The sequence below is a fragment of the Rhagoletis pomonella genome, unplaced genomic scaffold (genome assembly GCF_013731165.1).
Source record: "Rhagoletis pomonella isolate Grant_MI unplaced genomic scaffold, Rhpom_1.0 Rhpom_scaffold_00001, whole genome shotgun sequence".
NCBI classification, from domain to species: domain Eukaryota; kingdom Metazoa; phylum Arthropoda; class Insecta; order Diptera; family Tephritidae; genus Rhagoletis; species Rhagoletis pomonella.
In genome coordinates this window covers 69,677,836-69,699,272 of record NW_023458555.1, presented here as the reverse complement: position 1 = coordinate 69,699,272, position 21,437 = coordinate 69,677,836, and the positions used below count along the sequence as shown (strand labels likewise).

At 35.3% G+C, this 21,437-nt stretch overlaps 1 protein-coding gene and 1 pseudogene across 1 annotated transcript; both read left to right on the top strand.

The window, feature by feature from the left end:
* Positions 1–5,672: 5,672 nt before the first annotated feature.
* On the top strand, positions 5,673–6,539 carry LOC118732981 (annotated as a pseudogene).
* Positions 6,540–13,233: 6,694 nt separating this feature from the next.
* LOC118732971 (uncharacterized protein K02A2.6-like) lies at positions 13,234–16,674 on the top strand. The gene is made up of 3 exons (XM_036462117.1): positions 13,234–15,078; positions 15,259–15,454; positions 16,274–16,674. Exons 1-3 carry the CDS (start codon positions 13,234–13,236, stop codon positions 16,672–16,674), a joined length of 2,442 nt encoding a protein of 813 aa, XP_036318010.1.
* The last annotated feature ends 4,763 nt before the right edge of the window (positions 16,675–21,437 follow it).

Genomic DNA, 21,437 nt, shown 5'->3' with positions numbered 1-21,437 from the left:
TGGACAATGAAAGCATCTGATGAGGCGGCTCTTGGAGTTTTCGAGAGAAAGATTCTGCGAAAGATTTACGGACCTTTACGAGTTGGTGATGGCGAATATCGCAGACAATTTAACGATGAGCTGTATGAGCTTTACAACGATATAGACATAGTGCAGCGAATTAAAATTCAGCGGCTCCGCTGGCTTGGCCATGTCGTTCGGATGGACAGAAACGCTCCTGCTCTGAAAATATTCAACGCGGGCCGCGATGCTGGTAACAGAGGAAGAGGAAGGCCTCCTCTGCGTTGGAAAGACCAGGTGGAGAAGGACTTGGCTTCACTTGGCATTTTCAATTGGCGTCAGTTAGCACAGAAGAGAAATGACTGGCGTGCTGTTTTGGACTCGGCCAAAATCGCTTAGGCGGTTACAGCGCCAAATAATAAGAGGAGAAGTTTGGAAAACATAAAACCAGTTTTTGCGGAGAAGGGTTGGAGGCGGCGCGAGTGCAGTGCAGCGAGACGCGGGGTTCATGAGCGGTGCGGGGAGCCAGCGAATGTGCACCCGCCAAGTTATGCACTCGCAAAATTAAAACTTACCTAAGTACGTATATTTATTTTCCAATATCCAATAAATCCGGAAAGATTAAATAATTATTTGTTTCTTTTTATTAGTAATAATTTGTATCAGTTTAAATAATTCAGTATCAATTTCAAATATTTTTCACTTTTGCCTCAATTTAATGTGATGTGACATGTGAAAACATGTGATTAACACACAGTGTCGCCAGGTATGTATTTTTAATTCAAGAGGGTGTCCAAGGCGAATTTAATAATGAATTACAACAACCACATCATTTGGAGGTAATGTTCTCTACGGCGAAAAATTCAGATTCGCCGGTAACACCGCCTTCTTAATTCGCCGTGAGTGTCATTTCAGAATATGGCTTTATTACTCATTTGCACAAATTTGAATATGACTTTATTTCACTTCTGCATTGGAAATAACGCCATATGGTTTTATTTCCAAAACAAAATGGAAATAAGACCATATGGCGTTATTGCGGGGACAGGTAATAAGATCAACGGAAATAAGGTCAATTGACTTTATTTCCTACCCTGGTGCGAAATAAAGTCATTTGACATTATTACCTTTTTAAAAACGAAATAAAATCCGTTGACATTATTTCTCTTTCAAACATTAAATTTGCTTAGCTTCGCGTCGGCCCACGTTAGCGCGCCACACCGCGCGCGCCGCGCACACCACGTGGCGCTACGCCGCGGCCCCCCTGGCCGCCCCTTCCCCGTCTCCCGCCGTGCTGTAACACAGGTAGATTTATTTTTTGTATACGTTGAAATAAAATTTGTGTATATTTTAAACATCGAGGGCTTATATTCAATAATACCCTCTATCTGCACATTTTTCACAAAGATGAGATTCTGATATAAAAATCCACCTAAACTTTAACTGTCATCAGTGATATTAATGCTACCTTTTATAACGACAGGTAATAAGTCCCAGATGGTTTCTAAAATCACAAATTAGTTTTTGCGCAAATTGCAGATAGAGGGTATTAATGAATTCAAGCCCTCGATATTTCACCATTTTATATTTGAAAGTCATTGGAAGCAGGGATGCCAACTTGGCTCAAACCGTGCCATTTGTACGCATTTTACCTCGAATCGCACTTAATTTTTCAATTTGGCACAAAGTGCCAAAATGGTACTTTTGTAAAAAAATTACATTCCAATACATTTTTGTGAAATCCTTTGCGTGCACTTCTTTTTCTCAACTAAAATCTTCTAATTTATAAAGGCTATTCAACTGGTTTATCTTATTTTATCATTGCATTTTTGTTTGGAAAATGTAGCTTATTTTATTGCTAAATGTGAATAATTAAAAGGAATGACACCTTTTTCGGCACTTTTATTTTTCTATTTGGCACATTTTGGCCCTTTTTTATCCTCAATATGGCACCTCATAACTAAGGATATTTGGCAGCCCTGATTGGAAGATTTCTGCTGTGTTTTGGGGCAACAACTTGTCTTCAGTAAAAAATCATATAACTTGTTTCTCAAAAGTGTGTGAAAACCAATCAATTCATTTATATGATCTCGGTTCCGATATTAAATATTCAATAATTGTTTATATCCGCATTTTGGGACATTGCCAAGTGCCATCTAATAAATAGTGTCGTCATTCTCCTTAGCTGCTTTTAAATGGTGTCGTCACAAATTGCTGACGGAGACATGAATACAGTGTAAGAAAATTCTTTTTCCATAATTGTTTCCTTATAGAAAAGTTGGTTTCTTTTCCACCTTAGACATTCCGAATTCGTTCAAAATATGCTAATTTAAAACACAGAATTCTTTCAGTGTTCCTCCGGGGTTTTTGGACATGGACTGTTTCTTCAATTTAATAATGTTCGCTTTATTTTTGTGGAAACGAAACATGTTTTTCAAGTTATGGATCATTTCTACACTCTTTCTTCCAATATTTCTCGTATTCCAGCTGTGCGCGGGCGTTTAGTTTTTCGCATCGTGTTTTTACATATTCGTAATTTAAATTTTTTTAATAAAATTGGTAGTTCATGACTGTGTGTGGATTAATGTCACAACACTGAGGATTTGGCAATATCCTTTTTCATCTATTAAAAAACAACACTTACGGGGCAATGTTTATTGTAAGAACAACATTTTTTTCTATGAATCGACATACTTTAAGCATTGTTGACACTATTTCCATTTGAATGAGGAAATAGCATCAATGACTTTATTTCCAAATATTTGTTGACTTTATTTCGCTTTTGAAAAGGTACTAATGTCAATTGACTTTATTTCGCACCAGGGTGGGAAATAAAGTCAATTGACCTTATTTCCATTGACCTTAATACCTGTCACCGTTATTGCGTATGGTGTTATTGCACCCCACCGTGTGCATTGCTTAGCTGGCGTTCTTCGTATGTGAAACACACATGTGCTGAGAGAGCGCTGAGCATTATTTAGGGGTGGCTCACAAACAGTGTTTCCGTTTTAGCCCTTTGGTGGCTAGATTTTGCTACCACATACTTTTTTTGGCCACATAAATTTAAAATTGCCCCTAGCCCTTTGGAGAATTTATTCATACTTGGCATGAAAAAGTTGTATATACTTAATTTGATATATATATATTTTTCATTTATGTAAGAGATGAATTTCTAAACTAAGAAAGACTGATATATATATACATGTATGTATGTACCTTACGTTTTCATACATACATACTGTAAAAGTGTTAGGGATGTTAACTTATCTATTAACGATTTAACTGTAGTTTAAAATAGATAAGTTTACGGCCCTTAATATGCTTAATTTGTTAAATCGCCCATCAAGTCGATTGACCGTGTATGTTCTTGTGGTGTGATTGTACCAGCTGCTGGTGCGACTTCAAAAACCAGGGACGTGAACCGGTTTTGAACCGAACCGGGTTTGAATCGGAAAACCGCTTTTTTCTATTAATTAACTGAACCATTAACCGAACCGAAATTTTCCACAAATGTTTGATCCGAACCGAAAATCGAACCACTTTCCATAAAGGTTTAAAGGTTCGTTTCAACCAATTTTCAATAGATAAATGTACCCACTATTTTTTCTTTTTGTTAAACATGGTAATACCTACCATGTTTTTTTACCATGTGAGAATATCAATGGGTTGCCTACCCATCTCATTTGATAGACCCCTTAACGTTGCGCGTTGTTGCACTTGACACTTGACACTTAAACTTGCGCGTTATTTTTTTGTTTTTCGAACCGTTGAACTGAACCGAAACCCCGGTTCAAAGACCAACAAAAACCGCTTTGACGAACCAATCCAAAAGTGCAAAAACGGTTCGAACCGCTGAACCGAAAAGACCAAATTTTTCATCCGGTTCACGTCCCTGTCAAAAACTATTTGAAAATGTTATGATTGTACCAGCAATCTGGTGTCGTGAGTGGTAAAATTAGCTAAATTTTCTAAGTAAAAAGTATTTTGGCGGAAATTTCTTGCACTATATGAGTCAAAGCCGTGTGTGTGGAGAATTAAGTTCCCGATATTGCAGTTGTGAATTTAAAAAAAAAAAACAATGTTTAACAAAACGGTAGAAAACTTATGAAATTTCGGCTCTAATCATTTCGATCTTTCCTCGACCTCATTTGTAAAGAAATGAATATTCTAGCAGCATGCTGGTAAGTGATATGCTTCGAGCATGATGGTAAACTCACTTGATGGAGCCAACAAGCTGGTGTCGTATATTTCCCCTTCTATACAAAAATGTTTTTGGTAGGATAAAATATTGGTTTTTCTAGAGTTCACCGTTTTTCTATACCATTACTTATTGAAACTGTTTGCGCGTAAACTTATATATGTATATGTAAGTAAAAAATTTTAGCCACTATTTTTAGCCACAACGACTTTTTTTTAGCTTTTTTTAAGCCTTTTTTTAAAGGAATTTGGCTACCACTAAAAATGATTCGCGGCAACACTGCCGCATGAATATGTTCCGCTCTCAAACCAAATCGTGGTAGATCTACCACTTTTTTGAGCATCTACCACATCTACCACACAAGGTCTGAAACCTACTACATATTCGCATTTTTGAGTAGTTCTATTTTTGCTCGACATAATTTTCTTAAGTTTAAGGCAAAAATTGTTCAACACTAAACACTAACAACAGGCAGAATGGGATTATAAAATAAACTGTAAAATATTTAATTTTCTCAATATTCAATTTTTCGAAAGGAAACGTGGTCTTATTGTGTTAAATTGCAAAATATATGATTTATAAAAATAATTAATAGCGGAAATGTTAAAAAACGGCGATTTTTGTGCATCTAAAGTTTCTAAAGCATTGTTTACTTTTACTTGAAAATTGCCAAATCGACAAATCTCAAGTAGCGGTTTCTGGAACGTGCCACATTTGGTCGCTACATCGTGATGTGATAAAAAGAAAAACTGTTCAAAATATGTTCGAAAAATATCTTGATATGGAAGGAACAGCTTTACACGTTCAAGGAAAAAAATTGCCTAAACTCAACGCAATTTTTAGCAACTTCAATCTTGCACTTTATAATACTAAAATTATTTTTTTTTAGATTCTAATTAAAATGTTTGCAATTTATGTGAAACCTTGCAGATTTTTTTTAATTTTTGTACAAAGTTTGATCCAAAACTGAGATCTACCACATTTTTTCCAGATTCTACCACACCAAATTTTTTTCAAGTCCGATCACTGGTTGCCTCAACTAAGATTTGGTAACTATGATCATTGTGTACAAATACAAGTGAGATATCTTAGCAATAGACGTCATCCTGGGCCACAGCTGCGATCATCTGTTTTTTAGAGTTGCTTATTTTGGTCAAAAAGGCACAGTTTTTACCTGAGTTGCATTAAATAGTCTCATAACACTTAGTACTATTTGTTGTTCAAATGGTAAAATATATGCCCAAAAACTTTGAAAATATTAGATGATTGTTTTTTAAAAATGCTATTTATAAAATTTCCTATTGATTTCGACTTTAGACTTTGTTTTGTGACTTTTTTTCACATATGTATGTTTTAAGATTTTAAAGTTTTTAAAAAGTACGGTAGAATGCAACAATGCGCTTGAATTTGTTTGCACCTTCGTCAGCAGACTCGAAAAATGGCGACCGGCTATCAAAATACTGATTAAAAATATACATCTTTCACTGGACACATAAATTGGGTGTGCGCAGCAAAATTCAGCCCTAATGGCCAGTTAATTGCATCGTGCGGCGACAAGTTAAGAATTTGCGAAACATCTTCAGGCGAATGTGTGCGAACGTTCACCCGGGGAAGAGGTATGGGACAAAAGCTGGCATGGGATCCAGACGGTAATCTGGTGGCTTTAGCATTAGGTTGTAACCGCGTTAAGAGATTTGACATATCCGAAGGCGAGCTAATACAGTTGTATCAAGTGCATTCGTCACCGGAGAACGATGTTGCGTTTCACCCAGGTGGAAATTTCTTGGTGACTGGCGGCGATGATGATACAATAACATTGCTTAATTTATTAGAAGGTCGACCAATTTATTCACGGTAGTAGTGCACTTTAGCGGTACCAGGTCAAAATGGACAAAGCTTGCGCCATCGCTTTCTCCACGTGGTAGACATTTTGCTTCCGCGGGCGAGGATCGACAGGTAATTTCTGCTTTGTGTGTGAAAAAATTATATAATATACATTTTTTCCCTATATTCAACAGTTGCTCGTTTGGGAATCTAATTTGCATATATTTCATGCAAATAGCTTTCGCAACAAACAAGCCAGTTCTCAAAGAGTCCAAATTGATTTTAGTCATGCAACAGCTCCACATAACTCCGCCATAGACACACCAGTTGCTGGAGTACCAAAAAGCTGTGATGACAGTATTTTAATTGATCCACGACAATCGGTGGCATATGAATTGCGTGATGGAAATTTGCTTGTGCTTGATAGCCAATATACTACAAGAGTGAAACGCTACAAGTGAAACGCTGTGGTAGTAATTTTTCTTAAATTTCCATCTTTTATTTGCAGTTACATTAAGAAGCTAATAGAGGGCAGAGCTGTTGGTGAGGAAGGTGTCGAGTTACTGCAGTACTGCAACTGGGAAAATCCACATTTCGCATGTGCCCCACTCGTATGGAATAGTAGCTTATGTCAAAAGGCGGCATTCGCAGCATACCCTCACTGGCGCCGTGCCGTTGAAAAAATTTTGGCAAATAAACGTGCAAGAAATAGTTCCGATACTAGCTAGTCCATATTCTGTTAAGGGTCATCGAAAAATTCCTTGTGTTGTAAATAATAAAGGGAATGCCGGATTATACTAAAGCCAGCTTCCCGACATAAACTACTAGTCCATACGAACACAGAAATATAAATGTATCTAAAACTGAATAACTCAAATCAATTTGGATTGCATTTGCATAATATACCGAATATTGCAATCTGTTTTGATCGTAAAAAATACAACTTGCAATCATTTAGATTATAGGTTTGAAAGGAATTGATTGCAATCGTAAATTGTGTAAAAATTTTTAATATAAATCTGCCTTAAATTTATGTTCCCCATGTAACGGGTATAAAATACGTAAAATCCGCACTATCTGCTTTAACAAAAATTATACATTGGAATATTTAAAATAAATCGATTCATATTTATTTTCTAATAAGAATTGTTTCTTAATTGAAAGTATTTAATACTAATATAATGTAGCGGTTAATGTTTAAAAATGAATTCGTTGATTTGAAGAAATCCGTTTAAATTTTTCGAATTACATCTACGTGAATATAGGATAGGCAGGGTTGCATACAAATGGTAGTTCCGTAAATATTTAAAATATGTTAGTTCATTCAATATTTACATCTGGGCCAATAAATAATAACAAATATAGCAGAAAAAACAAAGTTTCGATCAAAACGAGTTTTTAAAACCCCCCATAAAATTCCGATTAATTTTAAATACGAAAATAACGATATTTTTTCATGGAGAAGTATTTTTTTTCATATACCTTGTTTATACCTACACAAGAACCGTATTAGCAAAAAACCGAATGGATTCAACATATATTTCTTTACAGCATTTATACCCCTGTCTTTATGGCGCACTCAATAAAGTCTTATTCAAATGTAAACAAAATCTGCTATTTTTAAACGACACTTTTTTAATAAATAGTTTGCGCGGTTGACGAAAATGGAAACAAACAATAGGTTCATTCCTTATCTTTTTGGACTAAAATCTGAAAAGTGTCAAAATGCCAGAGCGTAAGCAAAATGCGCTCACTTAAAGAGAATAACATGAAAAGTAAAGGAACGCAAAAAACCAAATTTTTAGTCCAAAGAATGGCAACAACAAAACTAACGTCAAATAAGAACAGAAATGTATGTACAAAACACATTCACACAAGCACAAGCACAATAAACACTTGCTATATCAATTATTTTTTGCCTTCTTCCAATTTCAATTCATTTCTTTTACTTTTTAGATTATTCTCACTTTTAGCGTATTCCTTAATTTCCGTTAATTTAAATTCAGTTGAGTTTGACACTTTTCAGGATTTTGCCAGAAAAAATTCTTCTGACTAAATCTGACTGATGAGAGTCACTCTCACTGACTGTTGCTCTCTCATTTTTGCTGTCATTTCCGAGTTAAGAAACGCTTTTTGGACTAAATCTGACTACTTCGGACTTTTTCTGGGAGATAAAGAACGCTCCTAATAATTGTAATTTATTATAACAATAATTCGAATTTAAAACGGTCTGTATAAAGAAAACCAGCCTATTGTCACTTCACTTCAAATGAGTGATGCGTTTATACTTGTTTTCTAACTGATGTGAGAAACAAAAAACCGATTTGAAAACAAATAGAAGTCAACAGACTTTTCAATTTCAACGCGTTTTGATATTTAGTTTATGCATCCGTTTTGAGTCACAGCGAACTGGGTGAAAGCGCCTTATGTGTCGGTATAAACAAGGTAATAGAGCCTTTTGATTCTTAACAACATATGTACATTAGACATTTTATTTAACTGTTGAAATGGTAACAATTACTATGCGCAAAGAGTTACTATACCTTAAATTTTTAACCGACTTCCAAAAAAGGAGGAGGTTATCAATCAGTTCGTCGGAATCTTTTTTTTTTTTTTTTTTTTATGTATGTTACCGCATAACTTTGGACCACGTCAACCGATTTCGATAATTCTTTTTGCAACGGAAAGGTAGTGGTCCCATACTAATTTGGTTTAGATCCGATCATTGGATCATGAAATATATAGATATATATATATATTTCTTTTTAAGTCGGTTTTTTTTTTGCTAAAAATTACTTGTTGTTTTATAAAAATACATTTTTTTAATTTCACTTTAATTTAGACAGTGGAAATATTTTCATTTTAAAAATGTATCACATATTTTTGAAGATTTTCAAAGCTTTCAAAAAATACAGCAGAACACAACAATGAGCCTTAGGAATAATAAATAAGCAATTGCTTTTTCTTAAAATTTCAGACCTTTTATTCGATTTGTTCAATCAAATATAATAAAAGGTCTGAAATTTTAAGAAAAAGCAATCGCTTATTTTTGAATTATTTTATATACTTATGTTCTGTCTCGAAATGGCTCCCCGGCCATGCGGTGGAGTAAATTGAAAAACGAAAAATATTTGAATAGAAATTTGTTTAAGAAACCGATTTAGTTAATAACAAGTAAGAAAGTCTAAGTTCGGGCGGAGCCGAAAATTAAATACCCGGCGCAAGTATTAAATATATGTTTTCCACCTTTCCGAAAGCTACCGCTACATGATAAGCCGGCGTGTATAAATTTTAAGTAAACTAGCGTCCTTAAATTTCAAAATATTGAAATTTCAAGCATTTCTGAAATTTACCGTTATATGAAAAGCGGCCGTAATTTTAGTCCGATTTCAACAATTTTCAATAGTTTACTTTTATGTGGCAAGCACAATAACCATACCGAGTTTGGTACAAATTGCTAGAACGGTTAGCGAGATACATATACGTGATCATAAGAGGGCGGTGCCACGCCCATTTTCCAAAATTTTATCATAAACGTATTTCCTGGTAAAGAATTGTTGCAACCATCATTTTGAATAAATTAGCTTTAATATTTACTGATTTATCGAGGATTTCGTATTTCTCGAAATTACCGTTATATGGGAAGTGGGCGTGGTTATTGTCCGATTTTAAAAATTTTCAATACCATCCGTCCTACGCCCGAAAGAAGTACACGTACCAAGTTTCGTTAAGATATCTTAATTTTTACTCGAGTTATCGTGTGCACAGACGGACGGACAGACGGACGGACGGACAGACAGTCACCGCTTAATCGATTTCTCTTTTCATTCTGATCATTTATGTATACATTTGTCTATATCTATCTCGATTCGTTTTGCCTGTTACAAACAACCGTTATGTGAACAAAGTTATAATACCCTTGTGCACAAGTGCGCTCGGGTATAAAAAAGGAGATTGAACATTAATCATGACGATAATGCTTCATTAGACGCCAGGCCAATAACTGAATTCATCAAACAAACATTCGTTTGCGGATGCGGAAAACATCGTCGCAATTGTACATTTGTCTCCAATTTCTTTTATTAATAATTGAATAAATTTAATTTAGTTTATGTCTACTTTCCGAAAATTTCCAATGGTGCTGATTGCTGCAAGAATTATTTAGTAATCTGGAGCATAATCAACACAATATATGCACATAAATATGTATTATTTCACAGATCTCAGGGTCAGCTTAGAAATACGTCACCAAAATTATATAAAATTTAATTAGGAATTATTTGTATTTATAACGTAAAAGCGCTATCCGACGCAATCTGATAAGTATATTTCCCCTAAAGTTAACCCATTTTATTTACTTTGTCTCTCGTGAAAATATATATTTTATTTAAAATTTTCAGATATGTACATGAATTTTAAATTTGTGCTTTAATTTTTGTCTCCTTTTAATATTTAATTAGATATGTTAAGATTAAAACAAGCTTAAAACGAAACAGCACAGCAACCCTTTTCTGTTCATCTTGAGCTCACAAAACCCTCTTTTGTTATAATTCGGCGCTGCACCAAATCCTGGCTTTTATATTTTCCAACAAAATACCACTTCGCAACCCTGGATTTTCACGAAGCGTTTCATTCGGGTCGTGGTTTTGCAACTTCGGGCTATTCGGTGTTGTATGCCATATTGTTCACACTGTCATCGCCATATTGAACACCCTGTCAACTATCTGTCAACCCTAAGAAGCAGAGTTTAATGACATCCTTTTATGAACCATACGTTAAGTTGAATGGAATTTGTAGAAATATGCTTCAAAAAAATATTTATTAGTATTTACCAAACCCTTCAACTAAATTAACGATTTGGTACAACCTAGATTAATATTAAAAGCTTTAATATATTTAATTATAATTACCAACCCATGGTAATAATTCCCAATCCTTGGTCATAGTTCCCAAATATTGTCAAAATTCGGGAACTAAATATCTTTAGTTGTCGAAAGTAATCCTTTTTCTCAGTGTAGTGCAGCGATTATCACCCATTTTGTCTTGTCGCTAGCGAATGAAGAACAAACATTTCTTCAAATTTAAAAAGAAATAATTTCACTACCAAAAATTTAAAAATGTTCTTTAAACTTGCAAAGAAATTTGGAAAGTAGGGATGTCATTGATAAAATTAGAGCGAGCGAAAGTTTTTCTTACAAAACCTTTCATAATGGAATCATGGATGTATCACATAATTTGATAATTAACGTAAATGATCGACAGCTAATAGTTTTAAGTATGTACATATATTTGAATTAAAGTTTCAATAAAATATATACATAATATGTTTGTTCGTCTCTATACAAGATAAAAAACAATAATCTCTTTTTTGAATATTTTTCTTCGTGTATATACTTACATATGTACGTGCATGAAAGCGAATTACATGATTTTTCGGTTATTGACAATAATAAAAAGCGAAGGTATGAAACTAAATAGCATTTTTTAAGTTTTTCTAACTCGATACTTTGATACTTAATTAAAAATTTTGTGATCAATTGATCCATTTTTTGTTTTTTAGGATACATTTTTTCATGACGTCACGGCAACACTGTATGCAACAATAAAACAACACCAATAAAAGGCACAAAAACTAAAATTCACTCACTCACCTTTGCCAGCAGTGTTGCCACACATGGATTTTTCCCACCAAAAACTGGTAGGTTTTTTCTATTTGGTAGGTTGGGAGGCTAAGTAGGATTTTGGTAGGTTCCGTCAAAGAACGTAGATAACAAAGGCTGGTATGCAGCTCTTAAGAAATCGGTCAAGAAAAATTTGCCATTATTTCGTGTGTGTGTCCAAGGAATTTTGACATTTTTGATACTTCACAGCCTGTTGACTCACTCTTTCCTCAAGAAATAATTGAACGGGCATATATTTCAGTTGCAAACCTGGGTTGCCTTGTGCTTTTTTTTCACAAAAAAACTTCAGAAAACCGTAGTAAAAAGCGTAGCAAATTTCTTAAGGACTGCGTACTGCCTGAAGGAAATTTGAATCAATAAAATTTCTTAGCCATTTCTTGAAGGTCTGTTTGTATGTAATTTCAGTTTTTCTTGAGAACTGCATACAGGCCTTATGAAGGGAAACTCGTTATAATTGCAAAAGTGAGTAACAGCCTTCTCTTTTGCCCTCGTGCGTTTTTTGTTTGGATGAAAAGAGAAGGCACACCCCTGTTACTCACTTTCGATGCAATTGTAACGAGTTGTCCCTTCTTATTTTATCTACGTTCATTGGTTCCGTGACAATGAGTAATAGTTATTAGCGAAAAATAGAAAATATGTACATACCTCCTCGTTTAAACTATGTTCACATTACCAACATAAAATACTTAGTTTCGTTTAAAATACCTCACTAAATTAAGTGCGTTCATACACGCGATTCTTTATTTGGCTTGACAGCTTTGTAGCAACCCTGTGTTATTGTTTATTTAACCAAAAGAGATCGCGAATGTGAGTAATTGCGTTTATTTTTATATTCTGAGTTGTTTGTGGTAATTTTTTACATTTTAGATCAGTTTAGAAACGTCCAAACACAATGAGATATCAGTTATGGGACAATACTTTTTTCGATTATTATCGATAAAATTAGAGCCGACACTGATTTGTTCGTGATTTGGTTCTTGGTTTAATATAAACTACGTACTTTCAACTTAATTTACTGAGAGACTTTACAAGGCGAAATTACTTAGGTTGTACTTAATTTATGCGTAAATTAAGATTGACCTCTAAATTACGCCAATGGGAACATAGTTTTACACGAGTACGAGACATTGACGTCAAATATGTATATACTTTATGGCGTATTCCAGGAGCAGGTCTTTGCAATCGAAGTCTGGGTTCGCGAATGTCTTCGTAGAAGGACAAATGGGGCCAGAATAAATATTGTATCGGATAGTCCAGCAGTGTTAAAGGCCTTAAACTCCTTTAAAACGGCTCTTGAACCCACTGGGAGCGCACAATACCGTAACGATGAGGATGGTTCCGTGTAGGGTTGCCAGACGTACTGCTTTTGGGAGTAAACGTACTCCTTTTTATTGCAATGTACTCCCCTGTACTCCCAAAAAAAAAAATATCTGGAAATGTACTCCTTTCTTAGTTTTGAGGCAACAAACATAGCTAATTCGTACGAAATTGCCGAAAGAGGGGGAATCGAGCTACACAAGCAGGTAGAAAATGAGGAAAAAAGGCGCTGGTAACAAATTACAAGGCGTAAGGAATAAAGATGAAGAATGGAAAACAAAAAAAACACGTTCGGCTACAGCTGCTCACGCCACAAGAAAGGAAAGGGATAGGAAGATGAAATGTTTTCGCTGTGGTAGCGGAGACCACTGGGCGAATAAATGTAGGCACAAAGACAAAACGTGTAACCTTTGCAAGAAAAAAGGTCATTTGCAAAGCGTGTGTTTTAAAGCGAACAGGCAAGTAAATAACATCGATGAAGGTAAAGATAAAGAAATAGACGAGTTATTTCACATAGAAGGAAGCAAAAACGACCGCGAGAAGCTATATTGTGTATTGGAAATTAACAACAACAACATTAAGTTGGAAGTTGATACTGGCGCTCCAGTGACGATCATTAGTGAGAAAGATGCGAATAGATTTTTGCCAAAACTGAAGGTTATTGAAAGTGATATAAAATTATATAGTTATTGCAGAACACGTTTAGATTGTATTGGTTTAATGTGGGTAGAAGTGCGGCATGAAGGGAAAATATTGCCGCTTAAAATGTATGTCGTTCGCACTGATAGACCACCATTACTGGGCAGAGAATGGCTGCGCAAAATTAAATTGAATTGGCATAAATTATTAAATGAAAGATTGTACATCAACCACATACTAGATCAAAGTGAGGTTGTCGATTTCAATAGCGAAACATTGTTGAAGAAGTTTCCACGGGTGTTCGCATCAACGGCGGGTAAAATTACGGGGTTCCAAGCACAGTTGTATTTGAAACCCAATGCTAGCCCGAAATTCGTAAAAGCCAGGCGCGTTCCTTTCCCATTGTGGGAGAAAGTGGAACAGGAGTTAGAAAACCAAGTAGCAGAAGGGCTTTTAGTAAAAGTAGACAGAAGTGAATGGGCGACTCCAATTGTGGTAGTGCCGAAAGCGGACGGATCGGTACGCATATGTGGTGACTACAAGGTCACCGTCAATCCGTGTTTAGTAGTCGATGAGCACCCCTTACCAACAATTGATGAACTGTTCAGCAGAATGGCTGGCGGCACCAAGTTCACGAAGATAGATTTGTCCAAAGCATATCTGCAACTCGAAGTCTGTCCCAAGGACAGACACATCTTGACACTTAGCACATATAAAGGGCTTTATACCCCTACCCGGTTGATGTTTGGCGTAGCCTGTGCGCCGGCAAAATGGCAGCGGTGGATGGAGCAGCTTCTGGGTGATATAGAAGGTGTTTCAGTTTTCCTAGACGATATTAAAATTACGGCTAGTAATGATGCCTTGCATATTCAACGCATTGAAGAAGTATTGCGTCGACTGAGTGAACAAAACATGAGAGTTAATCTAAAGAAGTCGGAGTTCTTGAAAGATAAAATTGATTATTGTGGTTATATTATTGATAAAAATGGCATCCGCCCAAAGAAAAGTAAAATACAGGCGATTCATAATATGAAGAAGCCTACCAATCGAGACGAAGTGCGGTCCTTTTTGGGTCTCATCAACTATTATGGTCGATTTGTTAAAAATTTGAGCAGTCTGGTTTTTCCACTTAATCGTCTGTTACAAAAGGAGATTAAATTTAATTTCGACAAAGACTGTGAAAAAGCGTTCCTGGAAGTAAAAAAGCAGCTGCAATCAGATTCCGTTCTCACACACTATGACCCAAAGAAGACACTGATATTGGCTGTAGACGCAAGTCCGATAGGAGTGGGGGCGGTGTTAAGTCAGCTTAATGAAGACGGATCTGAAAGACCATTGCAGTTTGCGTCACAAACCTTGAACAAGGTCCAGCAACGATACAGTCAGGTTGACAAAGAGGCATATGCCATCATTTTTGGAGTTCGTAAATTTTACCAATATTTATTTGGCAAAAAATTTGTTTTGGTAACGGACAACAAAGCAATTTCCCATATATTTTCGCCAAAAAAGGGCATACCCATTCTTTCCGCCACCAGAATGCGGCATTATGCAATTTATCTATCGCATTTTAATTATGATATCTGTTTAAAAAAATCTAAGGAAAATGCTAACGCCGATGCCATGTCGCGACTTCCAACTAAGGCGATGTATAACCAAATTGAAGAGGCGGACGTTCTAGAGATCTCGGCGATAGAAAATTTGCCAGTTACCGCTGACGAATTAAGTGAAGCATGTCGTAAAGACGAGGAGACAAACATGTTGAGAGAGTGCCTTAAGTACGGACGAGAATGTGAAGGTAATGATCGTTTCGGTATACCACAAGCAGAGTTTGCGTTACAAAGCGGTTGTTTGTTGCGGGGAATAAGAGTGTATATACCGAAGCCATTGCGGGGAAGAGTGTTGCAGGAATTGCACTCTGCCCATTTTGGGATTTCTAGAATGAAGAGTTTGGCCAGATCATATTGTTGGTGGCCAGGCATTGATAAAGACGTAGAAAATATTGTATCTAATTGCAGGCAATGTCAGTCGTTTAAGTCTAATGCAAAAAAAGTTTATCCGGCTCATTGCTGGCAGCATGCAAGTCATGTTTTTGAGCGAGTCCATGTTGACTTCGCAGGACCATTTCTGGGAAAGTACTTGTTTGTAATGGTGGATGCTTACAGTAAGTGGCCAGAAGTGCGGGTGATACCTAACATTTCAGCAGATACTACCGTTCAAACTTGCCAAGAAATATTCGCAACGTTCGGCATTCCCAATATTTTAGTCAGCGACCACGGAACCCAATTTAATTCGGAAGAATTTAAAACTTTTTTAAAACGTAATGGAGTGCAGCATAAGCAAGGTGCTCCGTATCACCCCGCAACCAACGGGTTAGCAGAGAGATTTGTACAAACCATCAAAAACAAACTAAAATCTGCAAATTGTACAAATCAAACCGTAAGCAAAGAATTACCGCAAATTTTGCTCGCCTACCGAAGAGCAATACACCCAGCCACAAACAAATCGCCCTCGATGTTGATGTTCGGAAGACAAATAAAATCACGTTTAGATTTTTTGTTGCCTAGCAATAAAGTAAAACAACCTCTTATACCGGCAAAGATAAACAAATTTACAGTGGGAGAGAAGGTAGCAGTTCGAGACTACCAGTCGCCCGAAAAATGGCGTTTCGGAACCATCACGGCCATTCTAGGCAATCTGCACTACAACATCACACTGGAAGATGGGCGAATCTGGAAAAGGCATGTTGAACAAATGCGTGACGTGGGAGAAAATGCAGTAAAACAAACAAGTGACCATTTAGTTCAACCGGTGCATTCCGCAGTTCATGTGCAGCAACCAGAAGTCGAAAAACAAATTGAGAAGCAGACGGAGAACGTCTTGGTTAAAGAAACTCTCGCCGCCAGACTACCAGTGGGAAACAGCGCTACGAATACGAAAGAAGGAGGGCAAGCAGAAAATACTTCGTTGCGAAGATCAACCAGAGAAAAAAAACGACCAGATTATTTTCAAGCGTAAAAGGAAAAGATACTTATGAATTTTTAACATATTACTGGATATGTATGTATAAGGTTAATTTGAAATGTATTGCAATTATCTTTCGAAATATTATTAAATATTTTACCTTAATCAATGAATTAGAGGGCGGAGAGATGATATATATTCACATTAGGGTTAAGCAAATGAGTAACAACACAAGAGTAACAACGCATACATACATCTGTATGTATGTATGTACATATGTAAAAGTAGATATATATTTAGAATTAAGCAATTGTCAAGAAAACACGAAATGAATAATAAAACTATAAGCAGTGTGTGAAAAGAACTTGAAGAGTGAACTTCAATTATAACAACTCCTTTTTCCAGCTATTAATATTTTATCATACACAGGGTGTAAAATAATAACTGATGCACAGGTTTTTTTGAAAAATAAAAGGGACCTTTATATATTTTGCGAAAAGAGTAGTTTATTGTTAATTATTCACAGATTTTACTTAAATTTTATTAACCGGTTTTGCAATTTTAACCTTCATTTGGGTTTACCAGCGGTAAACACTTTGAGAGAAAAGCGCAAGCGGCACGCAAGTCTTCGTCGGTTACTTTATTACATATCTTCTGTAACCATAGGCTAATTTCCCCCATTTGGCTCCTTTATACTCGGTCTTTTGTCCAACATAAGGCCTCATTCTCAGGAATCGAAAAGACTCGGAACTGGTGACTAAGAGGCCATTCTTTCGACCAACCCTATAGTTATTTATTTTTAACATTTATTGTTGCTTTGAAAAAGATTTCTATGATATCTTTGTTGTTTGTACCTAATTAATGGTAATTTGTAAGAATAAATTGCACAAAATATTAAAACAAAAATTGTACCCCTTTTTTATGTTTTGTATTGCTTTTTTCTATAGAAAATGGAAATTTAGTTTCTCCGTTTCAGAAGGGTTTGAAGGCAATGAAAGAGCTGGCTGTATCGCAAAGCGTGGAGCCGAAATGGGCTTGCATGGTCCCGAGCCATTTTGCGGTATATCTAAAGGATACACTGCAGAACTACTTAGGAGCTGGAAAGAATCTCAAATTGCTGCCCCTTTGGCGGAAGGAAAAGATAACAATCAAAGAGATTTATAACTCCTCCCAGGAGGAACTCCGAAAGACTCCTTGAACTTAGAACTCTTACTGGCTACTTAACAGCACACTGCAAGTTATGGTACCATTTGAATCAAATAGGGCTTTCTGTAGAGATGGGCTTTAGGGGTAACCTATACACTTTGGAGAACGATTGCCTTCCCCATCTAAAATTTAGAATATGGCACCGTCCGAATAGCCTAAGGTTGGAGATACTACAATTAGGGTTTAGAACAATAGATTTTCTTAGGACGCATAAATCTGTATAGTGAAATGCATTGTTATACGCAGTTAATTTGTTTTGGTTGTACTAGCTGTGTTTTAGTTTTACCAAATATTAAGTTATCTACATTTTTAATAAACTTGACATTGAACAAAAATATCAAAAAATTCAAACAAAATTGTTGGTAGGTTTTGGTGGATTTGGGTAGGAAGTTTTGGTAGGGGAAAAAATTGTCTGTGGCAACGCTGTTTGCCAGCTAGTAATCACAGGTAGCAATGTTTACGATTCATCGATAGCTCCACGAGCAATCATAAAAATCAAATCACAAATTGATATGTAATTTTTTATTGTATTTTTTATCCAGCAAATTCCTTTATAAAACGTTTAAATTAATATTATACGTCTCACACCAGCCAACAGGTAATTTCGCAATGATGATCAAATAGTAAACTGCCGGCAATTTAGTACATATATTGCATTAAAATATTCGTTTATTGTACGAATTTAAAAAAAAACATGTTTCTACATTAGTACTATGTACGAAAGTATTTTAGAAATAAAACGAATACAGATTTGTAGATTTCGTATGCCTTCGTACAATATACAAAATTATTGGTACAGAGATCTTTTCGGTAATTTACGCATGTGTTTTGTAAATTAAACGAAAGTTTTCATAAATTGTACTGAAAAAATGCCTTACGAAACTCCTTTCGTTATATTTACGAATGGTTCGTAAAATCTTGTTTCGTTGTGAAAAATGTCTTCGTATTATGAACGGAAGTTTCGTACGTTGTACAAAAACCTAGACTACGAAAGTTTTTCGTAGCATTTTTACGAAATTTTATTTTCAGTGTGACTACTATTATCTTACTAAAAAAATATGTAGAACAGGCGTAAATATAAAAAATTAATAAATTTGAAGCAAATACATATCGTCACCTTTATGCCAGAAGCATGAATGTGCAAATTTACCAATTTAGAGTTATTGTATGTTATACCCAGTGTTGCCGTTTTGGTTACTTTTAACCAATTTTGGTTATTTTTTTCTTGCCTGTGAAGTTTCCCGTTTTGGTTATTTTTTAATATTTACTGTAGTTTTTAATTGACATTGGCAAGCTACACCTGTCGAGGTTGAAGAGTGTAAGCAGCAGCAGTGGCAGCCCCAGCAGTGAAACCAATAAGAATATTTAGAATGAATGTATTAATATTACTTACATATGTATGGATTTGTTTTATAATACCCCTGTAGGGAAACCGGGGACTGGTGAATCAAATTTCTAGTTCCGTACTAGGTCTTTATCGCCAAAAACGAACTAGTCCGATAAGAACTAGATCCCCACCAGTCCAAAATCGGCCTAAAGTGGTACTTTTAAAAAATTTAATTTTTTTGTGCTAACATTTCAACATCTTGGGACAATAACAGCGAGCACCTCTGCAAACTCAGCTACAGCTAAAGGTATGTAAACGTACATTTATTACAATTATTCATACAAATTTACTTTCAAACTGAAAACACATTTCTTCCAAAATAACTTAAAATCGCACAGACGGAAGAACCAAAAAGATTGAAAAATCATGATACTTTTTTCTTTCGTCTGTCGATTTTAGAACTGGTTCGGAACTATAGAATTTAGGACTAGTTCGGAACTATCGAAAAAGGGATGCAGCGGGGGGCAATTGACACTTCCTAGGACATCGCCATGTTAAATTCGCCAGTTGCTTGCATGCAAAAGAGGTTTATCGCGAACCAGTACTGGGTCTAAATGTACTAGAAGCGCACCAGTTCAGAACTAGAGATTTTCCCACAGGGACATGATATACATGGTCGGCTAAAGACTACTTCAAATGAATACATACTTAGATAGTACATATATAAATACCTCGTATATGCGGAATCCAATACCACTTCATGAATGTACAATAAAAAAAGGGATTTGGTTATTCTTTTTCCATTACTGCTTACTTTATTAATTTAAGTTATGATTAATAATAATAATCTTACAGCAAGTAGGTTCAGTGAAAACAGGATTCAATAATTAAAGGTTTGCTCTTTAGTGACATTAAAGTTAGCTCCCTTACAAAAGCTTTGCACACACACACGTACCCACACACAGTGCCTTGCTAAGGGAGCCGATTTTGTCAAGAGGGAGCGAGAAAACTGTTTTTTGAGCAAACCTTTTATTATTGGGCCATATGAATAAAAAAATAAGCAATTGCTTTCTCTTAAAATTTCAGACCTTTTGCTCGATTTATTCAAACAAAATTGACGTAAAAGGTATGCAATTTTAAGAAAAAGCAATTGCTTAGTTTTTATTCATATAACCCATTGAATCATGCAGTGAAAATACCATTCCACAGTTTTGAAAAAACTGGTTTTTTGCGCTTTTGTAAAATTTATTTATCACCGTATACGCGGTACTACCTTTGAAGTATACGAGGTATTTCGCGCTGAGCGACGATATAGTTCAATGAGCCCAATTTTTATTTTTTTAATCTTAATCTTAAAATATATACAATGTGGTTGTTCACGCTGATTAAGTATTTCATGGATTCTTGCAAAGAAATTGGAAACTGTGTACCTATGTACTTATTTAAAAACGTCATTTAGAGTCTGTTAATGTTTACGAAGATATTAACATTCATACTAGGGTTCAATCGATACCACTAAGGTATCACTCTAATGAGTACTTGTACTCAAAAGACTGAAAGTATCGATACCTACTCAGTATCGGCAAAGTATCGAGTACTTACTTGAATTGTTTTCATCTTCTCTTTCGAGAGATACTTCCCTTTTTTGTTGTAAAAGGTCGTATGATTACGTCTTATCATGGTTTAAAACATTGTGTGTCGAAATCACATAAAAAGCCAATGAAGTTGCAGGTATAGAAAACGTATATATTTAAGTTATTTAGTAAGAATAAAAAATAATTATTAATTAATATTTGTGGCACATTACCAAGGAACAGTATTGGTTATAATTTTTTCAGTCATATGAGTGTATAGGTCACCCAATATGGATAAGTTTCGGATTTTTACTTTGGTTTTTATTTTCAAATTAGTTTTATTCACTTTTTTATAAATAATATAGTTCATTCCTTAACAAAAACCTTGTTAATCCAAGTTTAAAACTTTGTACAAAAATTAAAAGCAAATCAACAAAGTTTCATCAAAGAACGTAAATAATAAGAAGGGACAACTTGTGCCTTCTCTTTTGCGCTAGTACGTTTTCATCAAAATTACAAACTTTTTATTTTTAATATTTTTATTGAGCTTTGTACCACGATTGTTTATTAGGAAAAATTGAAAAAGCAACAAAGTCTAAGCGGTAGAAGTTATAGCACTATTTCGGAGATCACCACATCTCCTCATCAGACTTCTTTTTTTTTTTTTTCTAGACTTCAGCAGGGATCGAACCTGCGAATTCGATGTTCAA